Genomic DNA, 13,114 nt, shown 5'->3' with positions numbered 1-13,114 from the left:
AGAAGGGTGGGGATAAGATATTCACATTTTAGCGCTAAACAGATATAGACGCTAATATCCGGTATTAGCCGGCTAAAACAACTAAACTAGGTATTATTTAGCGCGCTAAATTCAGGTTTGGAACCACCAAGCAAGAGATGTGGGCCTATCCGGCCGAATGAATTTGGACCCAAAAAACAACAGCCGCCAAGCACTAAAAACCCTAGCCGACCAGACTCATCCTCTGATCCACTCTCGAGCAGCGGCGGCGTTCTCAGTGGGGAAAGCTCGAGGCGGCTAAATAGGTGTGCGCCGCCGCCAAGCCAAGGTCGTGGGCGTCGTCGCGGGCTGCAAAGCTCAAGAATGCCAGGCGTGGGAGGCATCTCCGCGCCACTGATCTCGCCAGCCGCCATCGCCACTGATTGCTGGGCTGTGGCGCGAGCTCCACTGTAAACTGCTGTCGTGCTACGACGTGCTCCACAACCTCCAATGGTGAGTACATGCGTGTGATGGTAATGGTCTGACCAACCGCTCGGAATTGCTAAGTTTTGGACGAGGTTCACGATTCATGAACACAGGAGCCAATTGGATTTAAGCATGGATCTCACAGTTTTGGCTTTGGTTATTAGTTTATTACAGACGTAATGTTGCTCGATTGTTCTATATATTCTGAAAACCGCTAAAACATTTAGCTACAACGATATCCGGATATATCCTTTTCTAGCTGTTGAAAAAGGCCGAAGATAAATGCCTTAGCCCGCTATTTTAACCACTGGTTCTATATCATGTGATTAGAAAACATATCATGTTATTTAGGAACTAAAAGGTTAGAAATGATGTACAAAACGAGAATAGTGCTCCATGACATGGGTAACTATATTTGGGAACTGAGAGGAGCAAAGCTCTAAGGTGGAGCTGACAATAGTCTATAACACATCCTAATTTTAGAGTTGCAAACTCCATAGAGTTTTTAGAGCTATAGAACAAGTTTTTTGGAGTATCTCTTTTGTGCTAAAAAACTCTAAAAAAGCAATCCAGACGTGGACTTTGGAGTTATTTATTCATCATTGCTACCGGTTACGAGAAAATAATTTAAACTTTGGAACATAGCTGCTCAACCTAGAGTTTTAGGGGGTGTTTAGGATGGATCCAAGTTCTAGCTCCAGTGTGGAGTGTAGTTTATAATATTAATTAAATAATTTTAAAAATATTTTAATCTAAATAATAAACAAAATAACTTATCTAAATATTTTATAAAGGCTTACAACGCCAACTCTATGATTTACCTGCTCCACCAAATTTCCTGAAGCTGTCCCAAAATAGAGTCTTTGAGTGGAGCTACTCTATAGTGAGTAGAGCTATGCCAAACATGCCTTAGAGTCCTATATTTTAAAATACAACTCTGTTTAGAGTTTCTGTTGAAGATGCTCTTATATACACATTAGGCTCGAAGTGGCGAATGATATTTTTTATAAAAAAATACAAGACATTAAGAGTAGTGCGAGAGAACGTTAGATTCAAAACGAACGTCTATGATTTAACATGTGCATCATTTGCATTGAAGGTCTATGCAAGGTCGGCTCTGACTCTAGGCGGGAGAGGCATCATGATTTAACATTGTTTTACTATTCTTATTTCCTTCTATTCTACTATAATTAATTATTGATGATAAAAAAGGGTCTGAACATTAAAATTGGCCTAGTGCTCTAAAAACCCAGAGCCGGCCCTGGATCTATGTGCATCGGACTACTAAACTTAATGCGCAGGTTTCGGCCCCCGCACACGGCACACACCCCTGTAAGACCAACGAACCCCATAAATACCGTTGGTAGGCGGAGCCAAGAGAATCAGGCGCCCCCTCAGAGGCAGGCGTGTAGTACGCAGTACACACCCACAAAGTCGCAACTCGCGAGCAATGGACGCAGCGGGAGGCGCCAAAGGGAGGGATGGCGTGGACAAGAAGGAAGTGGGGAGCGGGAGCGGGAACGGCGGCGGCGACGCCGGGAAGAAGGTGCCGTTCACGGGGCTGTTCCGGTACGCCGACGGCACGGACGTGCTGCTCATGCTCCTCGGCACGGTGGGGGCGCTGGCCAACGGCGTCTCGCAGCCCGTCATGACGGTCATCTTCGGCCAGGTCATCAACGCCTTCGGCGACGCCACCATCGACGACGTCCTCAACCGCGTTAACCAGGTGAGTTAACAGCCCTGCGGCGACGCCAGCTAGCAAGTTAGCCTGCGTGCCATTCTCCATAACAAGTACGCCCGCCGCGGCCGGAGACGGACGTCGCTGCCTCGCTGGGTCAAGGACAGACAGATTCCGTCTCAGGGCAGTCTGATCTGATCGAGATGGAAATTGCGCCGCTTGTGTGTTCATTTCATTGCCCAGGGGAGGGACAGCGACGTATGGACTATGGAGGGCGTATCTTGACTTTTGGCGCCATTGGTCCTCCCGTTCTCTTCGCAGTTCGTCTTCTTCGTTCAAAAAACAAAAAAAGAAAACTCCTCTTCCAATTCAACTGTCGCCTTATTTTCCCAGTTTCAAATTCAAATACTGCACCTGCACTATTCCTTCATTCCGCCTTCTTGCTTCTTGGGGCGTTTTTGTTGTCATCATCAGTGATTCAGTTCAGTCATGCACTCATGCCGTCATGCAGTACCAATAATTGTCTAGTTTCTTATCGTCAATTTTTTTTGTCTAGTTTCATTTTTTTTAAGAGCAACCATCAAAGGGCGGCAAGCCCTGGCAAGGTTTGTTTGGCAGCTTGATCCTTTTTTTGTATTGAGGGAATACAATACAACAGGGTCTTCAGGGGATTCAGGGACACAAGTTTACTGTAAAAAATACAAGGCTGGAAATAGAACTGTTTCGCTGCTGGATAATAATACTGAACTCAACTTTTAAGGACCAACTAGCCAGAATATTTTTTTCTCATTTGATTTTTTTGTCCATGCAAGTAGATTTTTCCCCCATTCTCTCACATGGTAGTCGCTTTACAATGCGCTTTTCTTAAAGCTACCCTTGTGAATTAGAAACAGGAATAGATTAGCTCGATGCTCGAATCAGTAACTTGTAGTAGGTTATACCAGTTGATTGCATTATTGTAACTTGTCATAATATATTAACAAGAGACCATGTGTGGCCATTTTAATATGATGCATAACTAACCACATACTGCTAAAGAATTGGAATCTTTTCCTGACCAAAGATCCGAAACTCAGTCCAAGGATAAGCCTTCTGAGACGGGACACAATTCACGCTATCAAGTTTGTCAGTTGCAGTAGTATATTTTCTGCTCAGATTTCTATCCGGATCCTGAGCAAAAATCATAAAAATGTGGTCAAACTTTCATCACGTTTCTCCATGAATTACATGTTGCTTGAAGTATACTTCAACTAGAATTCATTTCCTTGTTAACGAGATCAATTTTCACTTTGTTTTTTTTTTCACAGGCAGTTCTGAACTTCGTCTACCTAGGCATTGCAACAGCGGTTGTTTCCTTTCTTCGTAAGTACTCTCTCTAAGAAGACTCTGTTAACTTTTTCAATCTTCACATTCGCTTGCAATCTGCACCACAAACTGGCATGGATGCCGCTGATGGTTGGCCATCGTTAGTATAAAATAATCTTCCGTACAATGGTTAATGGTGAGATAAGATAAGCTTAAGAAAAAGAAGCTCGCCTCATCATATACCAGCTTGCGCCAACACTAGTTGACATAGCGCAGAGTTCAACTTTGACTTTAGTTCTGTACAAAAAGCTTGTGTTCAATATAGTGGTTAGGACGACAGATCCACCATGTTTTGAATGTCCATGGACAGTATCACATGAAGGAAGAAACGTACAATAAAGACATTGCTTCGTTAACAAACTGACTTAGAAAAACTTGAAACAGGATTCTACATGCATAAGCCATGTGGTAACTATATCAGTGTAGAACTGTAGATAAGTGTAGCCATACTTGCTGTTTATGCAGAGGTGTCATGTTGGACAATGACGGGAGAAAGGCAGGCAACGCGCATTCGATCTCTGTACCTCAAATCTGTCCTGAGACAAGAGATAGCATTCTTCGATGTAGAAATGACAACCGGGCAAATAGTTTCAAGGATGTCTGGTGATACCGTGCTAGTTCAGGATGCCATTGGTGAGAAGGTAATAGCTCCAGCTCTCTTTGAAAGTGACGAGTGGCTATTGGTTATCACCGACTACTTATACCAAAATGTGCAAAAAGTTGACTTGTAAAAACTCTTCAGGTTGGCAAGTTCCAACAGCTTGTGGCAACCTTCATCGGCGGTTTCGTGATAGCATTCGTGAAAGGATGGCTTCTATCTCTTGTCATGCTGGCATGCATCCCTCCAGTTGTCATCGCTGGCGGAATCGTCTCAAAAATGCTTGCTAAAATATCTACCAAGGGCCAAGCATCGTACAGTGACGCAGGCAATATTGTTGAGCAGACACTTGGGGCTATAAAAACAGTGAGTTCAAAAGCACTGCTGTCAGACGAGTCTCTACATTTTTTTTTGGTTTCAATTTGGCATGCTCTCTCACCTGGTTTTCTTGTGCCCACATCTGTAAAAACAGGTTGTCTCCTTCAACGGGGAGAAGCAGGCTATTGCACTGTACAATAAACTCATACACAAGTCATACAAAGCTGCTGTTGAAGAAGGGATCACCAATGGTTTTGGCATGGGTTCTGTTTTCTGCATTTTTTTCTCGAGCTACGGTTTGGCCATATGGTATGGCGGAAAGTTGGTTCTTAGTAAAGGTTACTCTGGAGGAGATGTCATCAACATCTTGTTTGCTATAATGACCGGGGCAATGTGGGTTTCTTTGAATCTAGAGAAATAAAGAATTATGCTGATCCATGTCGCGTGGCTAACTTCATTCTTTTTTTGGGTGTGCAGGTCTTTAGGTAACGCAACACCCTGCATGGCAGCCTTTGCAGAAGGACAATCCGCGGCATACAGACTGTTCACAACGATCAAGAGGAAACCAGAGATTGACCCAGACGACCAAACCGGTAAGCAGCTAGAAGACATCAAGGGTGACGTTGACTTAAATGACGTGTACTTCAGCTACCCGGCGAGACCAGAACAGCTAATATTTGATGGGTTCTCGCTGCATGTGTCTAGCGGCACTACAATGGCCATAGTTGGGGAGAGTGGGAGTGGCAAGTCAACTGTGATAAGCCTCGTGGAGAGATTCTATGATCCACAGGCTGGTGAGGTTTTGATTGATGGGGTTAACATTAAGAGTTTGCAGCTTGATTGGATAAGAGGGAAGATTGGTTTGGTTAACCAAGAGCCGTTGCTCTTTATGACATCTATCAAAGATAATATAACATACGGGAAAGAGGACGCGACGATTGAAGAGATCAAAAGGGCAGCTGAGCTTGCTAATGCAGCAAATTTCATCGATAAGTTGCCCAATGTATGCCATATATCCAATTATCAGCTTATGTACATCCTACATATATCTTGCTGAACCGAGTGCTAACATTTCTCTCTCTCTCTCTCTCTCTCTCTCTCTCTCTCTCTCTCTCTCTCTTTTGTCTGACGCTAGGGCTATGACACGATGGTTGGTCAGCGTGGTGCTCAGCTATCAGGGGGACAAAAGCAAAGGATCGCTATCGCAAGAGCGATCATCAAAAACCCCAGAATTCTCTTGTTAGACGAGGCTACTAGCGCACTGGACGTGGAGTCGGAGCGGATTGTTCAGGAAGCGTTGAATAGGATCATGCTGGACAGGACAACACTTGTGGTTGCACATCGCCTGAGTACTGTGAGAAATGCTGATTGCATATCAGTTGTTCAGCAAGGGAAAATAGTTGAACAAGGTCAGGATGTCCTTCCCATCTTAGCTTAGTTAGCTCATTACACGCTCAAGGTATTTTAACTAACCATACCAATCTCTTGCACCAATGAATAATATCCATAGGTCCCCACGATGAGCTGGTAATGAACCCTGACGGTGCTTATTCTCAACTCATTCGTCTCCAAGAAAGCAAAGAAGAAGAGGAACAGAAACCAGAGCGGCACGTGTCTGATTCAAGGTCTAAAAGTAGAAGCCTCTCACTGAAACGGTCGATAAGCAGAGGTTCCATGGGGAACAGTAGCCAGCATTTTTTGACCCTCCCCATTGGCATGCCTGGCTCAGTTGAATTGCTGGAAGGCAACGATGAGAATTGGGAGGAGGACGAGAAAGAGCAGGCTCGTGACGGTGACCGTGAGGCCCCAAAGAAAGCTCCGATGGGACGGCTAGCCAGCCTAAACAAGCCAGAGGTACCGATACTTGTGTTAGGGTCGCTAGCCGCTGGAGTCCATGGAGTGCTCTTCCCGTTGTTTGGCCTGATGATCTCCAACGCCATCAAGACGTTCTACGAGCCGCCGCACCAGCTGAAAAAGGACGCGAGCTTCTGGGGCTTGATGTGTGTTGTGCTTGGCATCGTGTCGATACTGTCAATACCGGTGGAGTATTTCTTGTTTGGGGTAGCCGGCGGGAAGCTTATCGAGCGCATCCGTGCCCTGTCGTTTCGGAGCATCGTGCACCAAGAGGTTGCCTGGTTCGATGATCCCAAAAATTCCAGGTTGGTTACCTTACCTACCGTCCCTTAGTTTGTTCTCTACTTGTGTTTTGAGGTACTAACGCTTATTATATCTTACACAGTGGAGCACTTGGCGCAAGGCTGTCGGTTGATGCTCTGAATGTGCGACGTCTAGTGGGTGATAACTTGGCCTTGGCAGTTCAGGTCACCTCGACGCTGATCGCGGGATTCGTCATTGCTTTTGTGGCAGATTGGAAGCTCACGTTGATTATCCTGTGTGTGATGCCACTGTCGGGTGTGCAAGGTTATGCACAAGTGAAGTTCTTGAAGGGTTTCAGCCAAGACGCCAAGGTAATTTAAAATCTGGAGTCACTATAGGAGGACACTTGTTTTGCCTCCCAAATTTGCTAAGCTGCAATATGGATCGCTGTTCTGCAGATACTGTACGAAGACGCAAGCCAAGTGGCCACCGACGCAGTCAGCAGTATCAGGACCGTAGCTTCTTTCTGTGCTGAGAAAAGAGTGACGACGATTTACGATGACAAATGTGAAGCCTCGAAGAAACAAGGGGTCAGAACAGGGATGGTTGGAGGCCTCGGTTTCGGCTTCTCGTTCTTGATGCTGTACCTTACATATGGACTTTGTTTCTATGTTGGAGCGCAGTTCGTTCGTCACAACAAGTCTACTTTTGGGGACGTTTTCAAGGTTAGAAAAAATGCATCTTATCACCAGCGTTGCTCTCTCTCTCTCTCTCTCTCTCTCTCTCTCTCTCTCTCTCTCTCTCTCTCTCTCTCTCTCCTATTCGGATATTTGAGCCTGATGATGCGTTGACCAATGTCTGGCAGGTGTTTTTTGCACTGATGCTGGCGACAATTGGGGTGTCTCAGACAAGCGCGTTGGCTTCTGATTCTACGAAGGCCAAGGATTCAGCCGTCTCCATATTTGCGTTGCTGGACAGGAAGTCCCAGATCGACTCGAGCATCGACGAAGGCTCGACGCTAGACGAGGTCAGGGGCGACATCGATTTCCGGCACGTCGGCTTCAAGTATCCGAGTCGCCCAGATATCCAGATATTCAGCGATTTCACCTTGCACATCCCCTCCGGCAAGGTTTAGCTTACTGTCCCTCTGCAATGCCATGTATATTGTACAGTCATATAGTATTCTGCAAGCAACTTCATCCAGTTTTTTCGTTTTTCCCATTTTCACAGACTGTTGCACTCGTGGGAGAGAGTGGCAGTGGCAAGTCAACGGTGATCTCTTTGCTGGAACGGTTCTACAACCCTGACTCTGGCACCATCTCACTGGATGGGGTCGAGATCAAGAGCCTGAAAGTCAATTGGTTGAGGGACCAGATGGGTCTGGTGGGGCAAGAGCCAATCCTCTTCAACGACACGATCCGTGCCAACATAGCCTACGGGAAGCATGGGGAGGTAACCGAGGAGGAGCTTGTCAAGGTCGCAAGGGCGGCCAACGCGCACGAGTTCATATCGAGCCTTCCCCAGGGGTACGACACCACTGTCGGAGAGAGAGGGGTCCAGCTATCCGGTGGCCAGAAGCAGCGGGTGGCCATAGCGAGAGCCATACTGAAGGACCCTAGGATTCTACTCCTTGACGAGGCAACGAGCGCCCTGGACGCCGAATCTGAGCGCATAGTGCAGGATGCCCTGGACAATGTGATGGTCGGCAGGACGACGGTCATCGTGGCGCACCGCCTCTCCACTATCAAGAGCGCTGATATCATCGCCGTTCTCAAGGATGGCGTCATAGTGGAGAAAGGAAGGCACGAGGCGCTGATGAATATCAAGGATGGGTTCTATGCCTCTCTAGTTGAACTTCGTTCAGCCTCATCGTAGGTATATATAGTACCTAGTGTTAAGGGTTTCTTCTGATTCTTAGGAATTGTACGTACTTTCTTAGCTCTCCTTGTTGATTCTGTAGCTTCAGCGTAGTATCAAGTCACTGGGATTTGGAGAAGAAAAGTTAACGTTGCTTTGTAATTATCAAGCATTTGGTTCAATTTTGACAGTGGATTGATGTGTGTGTATATATGCAAAGAAGGCATGATTTTGTATTGTACCTATGCGATTGCTCTGTTAATATCACCATACAGAGTCTCCACATAACTTATCGTATCCAAATGATCATCTACTTCTTTGTTTAGGAATAAAATAAACATAGCTTAATGAAAAAAAAAATATAGCCTAGTGATCCCCGAAATACAGGGGACACCTGTTTGGAGCAGTGACTTAATCGGTTAATCCTCATGAAACCCTAAATTTTGAGCTACTTAAACAACCAAATGAGAAAAGGCCAAACATACCGTGCCCCCAACATCGTCATGCTTGGCATTGGAGGATTACTGACGCCGCGCGAGTTTAAAGCACCAAACTCTGACCAGCCGCCAGGCGCCGCCACACGTCGCCCACGGCCGCGACCTCCCGCCGCAGTCGCTGCTTGAGATTCGCAGCAACGAAGTGAAGCGCTGCGCCAGTTGCAGCCGCCCCCGAAATCGCGCATCCAGTGCAGGTCCTGGGTGCGTCCCAGTTGCGGATTAAAGATTTCCTCCTCTGTTGCCCATCTCCTCGACTTCATCGCTGGCGACGGTGGCCGGTACACATAGCGGCGATCAGAGGAGGCGGAGATCCGTTGAAGAAGCCCCAACCCCAGGAAGCATACTACTTCCTCGCTTGGTGGGAGTGGCGAAGAAAGATGGCGCCACGATTATGGCCAAGAGGATCATCGGCTCCCCTATATGGTAAGTACACTAAACCCTACACCAATGTCATGATCATTCGGCAATGTAGATCTTGAGTGGAATTTGTGTTTGGCCTAGTAATGGTTAGAGATGGCCAAATGGGCGGCACGGCCCGGCCCGAGCACGGTACGGTTAGGGGTTAGGGCAGGTTAGGACACGGCCCGTTTGGCCCGTTTAATAGTCGTGCTGTGCCGGCACGGCACTAGTGTCTGAGGCCAGGCCCAAGCACGGCACTAAGCCTGCTTAGCCGTGCCGTGCCGGCCCGTTTAGCCCGTTTAGCCCATATAGCCCGTTTAGCCCATATAGCCCGTGTAGCACTACACCACAGAATTTTAGTCAAATATTCACAAACACAATTAAAACATACTAAAATAGCTAATATTAAACTGTTTAGTGCAATGGCTGACTCATTAAAAACCTATTTAGGTAAAAACTCACCCTTATGAGAAAACCCTAGATAAGAAAAAAGATTACAACACACAGCTAACTAGTCGTGTTTGGATCTAATCATGCATAATCGTGTCTAACCGTGCCTAGGGGCTAATCGTGCCGTGCCCGTGCTGGCCCAGCGTGCCTGATGCTCGGCCCAGGCACGACACTACCTATCGGGCCGTGCCGGCACGGGCCCGACACTAGCCGTGCCGTGCCGTGCCTAAGCACTACGGGCCGTGCCGTGCTCCGGGCCGGCCCGATTAGCCCGGCACGGCTGGCCATCTATAGTAATGGTTGATGGTTCTCAGTGGATTTGGTTAGGGTTTAGTGTAACAGTGAACCAATTTTTGGACCTACAGATGATGATAGCGAAGATTTTAGTATAGTGTAGCATCCCAAAAATTCAAATCTTGAAAATTTCTCAAACTCCCTCTAAATTCAAAATGAATTTCAAATTTTATTTCAAAATATTTGTTTGCAAATTGATATCAACAAATAAATTATAGTGGTCTATATTCTCTCCAAAATCCTCCTCAAAATATCCTACAAATATTTCCCTAGTGATCACCCTCAAATTCTTTTCAGAAATACTGCCCAGATATTTCTCCAGTGATCCCCTCAAATTCTTCCAGAAATACCGCCCAGATATTTTCCGAGTAATCCCCTTCAACTTCTTTACAGAAATACTGTCCAAATATTCCACCGATATATCTCCAAGTATTTTCCTCTTGAAAAATACCTTCAGAATCATTTTTCAAGTCCCTATAAATATTTTCTTCATAATTTTCCTCATGCTCATACGTATACGTATGCCTCCAGTATCATACGGTGAACTCTACAAGCTAATCTCACTTATACAAGACAAATACATGCTAATCTCCTACTAATCCTCTCATCCTCCCACTAATCCTCTCATCCCTCCCCCTAATCCCCCACCATGGCAATAAATAGAGGGGCAATGGCCTCCTCTCATCCCACCCCAAGCCATTTCATGGCAACTCTCTCTCCCCCCCCCCACACACCCACTCCATGTTCCACACAAGCACACACTAGCACAAGAATCGTTCGGTCGTTCTTCGATCGTTCGTCCACCTGTTCTTAGTTTGTTCGTTCGTCCGATCGTTCATAGTTTGTTCGTCCGTTCGTCCGATCGTTCGATCGTTCGTCCGTTCGTTCGTCCAAATAATCTTTGTTCAGCCGTTATGTTGCCGAAATTCCGATCGTTCATCGTTCGTTCATAGTTCCTATTCATCGTTCATCGTTCGTTCATAGTCCCTATTCATCGTTCGTCCAGATAATCTGTGTCCTGTCGTTATGCTGTCGAAATTCCGATCGTTCGTTCGTCCGATCATTCGATCGTTCGTTCGTTCATAGTTCCTATTCATCGTTCATCGTTCGTTCATAGTTCCTATTAATCGTTTATCGTTCGTTCATCGTCACTATTCATCGTTCATCGTTCGTTCATACGAACTATTCACCATTATTATTCATCATTACTATTCACCGATACTACTCATCATCGTTACTATTCATTGATGGTATCTATAATTACTTTTTCGTCGTCACTATTCATCATTGCTATTCGTCGTTACTATTCATCGATCGTTCGATCACCCCAAATTTCAACTACTCATCCATCAAGCTGTCTAGTCCACCTAAGACCAGCCAGACCTATATTTCAGTCATACGAACTCCGGTGACTGTGATTTTCCTTCCAGTAGGGAACCTCCCATCTGGTCACCCATCCTAGGTTTCTCCAAGTTGAGCATGCTTAACTTTGAGATTCCTTTGAACCAGGCTTCCAAACTCAGATTCAAATAATTCTTGTTTCTAAATTCTTATCCAACTATTCCCTATCCAACCATGTCATCCCTTAAGCCTGGTCCATATTCCAGAAAACTCCCAAAATACTCTTGTCCCATATTCTGCTTATAACTCTCCTGTTCATACTAAGTCAGACGATTCATTCGTCACTATTCTCACCAACAGTGAACTTCACTGTGCTACACCACATACACTCAGCTATAAATACACCCAGCTGCCCTCTCCCTCTCCACACACACTCAACACCCTCAGCCAAGGCAAACAACCCACCCACTCAGTTACTCCACTCTGCCGGCTACACGTATAGTGTCGCTTTGCCTCCAGTCCACCCTCTTGGTAAGCACCTCTGCTCCACCACCAGTAATATCACAACACCACATGACACAGATTCTACTCAAGACTCTACCCATCCATATATCGCTATTCTGACCACTATACTAAATATTTGTTGGTATACTTGTTGGTTTGTATGTTTGCTTGTTCATGTTGCATAGTTATCGGAGCGTTCGTACCATCTCGTGGAGGCCGGATCTGCAAGTCTACGCCAAGCAGTGGAGCCAGAAGCCAGTTCCGCGAGCTCTCCCTCCCTTTCGCCGGATAAGCACGACAAGCTCACTAGATCCCTTTGATGCATAAATTACCTGTGATTTTTCAACCACAACCCTCAGCCTGTTATTTTATGCATGATATGATTTTGAGACAAGTTATTATGGCCACCCAGCCGCTTGCCGCAATCAATCCTTGATATATTTGTTCCAAATGATTTGAGAAAAGGTGTGAGTTTTCAAAAGAAAATGCTTTTCAAAATATGTATGATGAAGGGTTTTCTCCCTTATCACCTTTGATTAGGGATGATCAGGGACTCCCTGGTTTAGGGGAGGGCCTAAGGTGATGGCTCAGCTGGTTTAGGCGTGAGCAGAAGGATTGTCCCCTCATATAAGGACCAGTTTGTCATCCTTCACTACCTGTACTCATGATAAGTACAACCACTCGAGACTGTATGGGCAGTCACTCAATCTGAACTCGTACGGTTCAAACCCCAGGGTTATGAAGGCTGGGGAGCACCGGGAGGATAAGGAGGGGGAATGTTTTGTCCGGTTTGGACATGGCGGTGGCCTGACTCCTTCCGGTATAATCGTTAAGGTAGGGATGTACGAGGAAAGAAATAGATTTGGATTCGAGTCTCACTAGCTATGAGATCGCAGAGCCGGACTAGTGGGTAAAGTGTACACCTCTGCGCAGAGTTTGAAAACATATTCGAATAGTCCGTGTCCACTGGAATGGATGAGTCTGGTGTGGTATGGAAATTAGTGTTTTGTTTTTAAAAAAATGTGCGTTTGAGAAAAGTGGTTTTTAAAAAGGTCTGGCGGTTGAGCCGTGAGCTATGGTGGACGGGAAGTCCAGTAGCTGTTTTTGAAAATGAAAACCAGTGGGAAACTGCTGAGATACCTGGATGGTTTAGTCCAGGGGATTTTGTTCTATATTGAAAAAACTTCCTGTTCCTTTGGGAGAGGATGCGCTTTGAAAAATACAAAATATTTTACAAAACAACCCTACATAAAATATTGTTGTTTCTGCAAA

General features: G+C 45.8%; 2 protein-coding genes across 2 annotated transcripts; one reads left to right on the top strand and one right to left on the bottom strand.

Moving 5' to 3' along the window:
* The first annotated feature begins 1,715 nt into the window (after positions 1-1,715).
* On the top strand, positions 1,716-8,600 carry LOC103652531 (ABC transporter B family member 9). The gene is made up of 12 exons (XM_020550506.3): positions 1,716-2,170; positions 3,430-3,484; positions 3,953-4,128; positions 4,230-4,451; positions 4,558-4,796; positions 4,881-5,406; positions 5,539-5,812; positions 5,914-6,562; positions 6,643-6,871; positions 6,959-7,225; positions 7,366-7,629; positions 7,731-8,600. Exons 1-12 carry the CDS (start codon positions 1,895-1,897, stop codon positions 8,373-8,375), a joined length of 3,822 nt encoding a protein of 1,273 aa, XP_020406095.1. The 5' UTR covers positions 1,716-1,894; the 3' UTR covers positions 8,376-8,600.
* LOC100277756 (uncharacterized) lies at positions 8,587-9,196 on the bottom strand. The gene has a single exon (NM_001151244.1). The coding sequence runs from the start codon at positions 9,112-9,114 to the stop codon at positions 8,806-8,808; it is 309 nt and encodes a 102-aa protein (NP_001144716.1). The 5' UTR covers positions 9,115-9,196; the 3' UTR covers positions 8,587-8,805.
* Positions 9,197-13,114: the final 3,918 nt, after the last annotated feature.

Source organism: Zea mays, chromosome 3 (genome assembly GCF_902167145.1).
Source record: "Zea mays cultivar B73 chromosome 3, Zm-B73-REFERENCE-NAM-5.0, whole genome shotgun sequence".
NCBI classification, from domain to species: domain Eukaryota; kingdom Viridiplantae; phylum Streptophyta; class Magnoliopsida; order Poales; family Poaceae; genus Zea; species Zea mays.
This window is presented reverse-complemented; position numbering and strand designations above follow the sequence as displayed.

Coding starts and splice junctions, on each gene's coding strand:
- LOC103652531 (XM_020550506.3), top strand. CDS start 1,895: ATGGACGCAGCGGGAGGCGCCAAAGGGAGGGATGGCGTGGACAAGAAG. Junction 2,171..3,429: donor TCCTCAACCGCGTTAACCAG/GTGAGTTAACAG, acceptor TTTTTTTCACAG/GCAGTTCTGAACTTCGTCTA. Junction 4,129..4,229: donor AGGATGCCATTGGTGAGAAG/GTAATAGCTCCA, acceptor AAAACTCTTCAG/GTTGGCAAGTTCCAACAGCT.
- LOC100277756 (NM_001151244.1), bottom strand. CDS start 9,114: ATGAAGTCGAGGAGATGGGCAACAGAGGAGGAAATCTTTAATCCGCAA.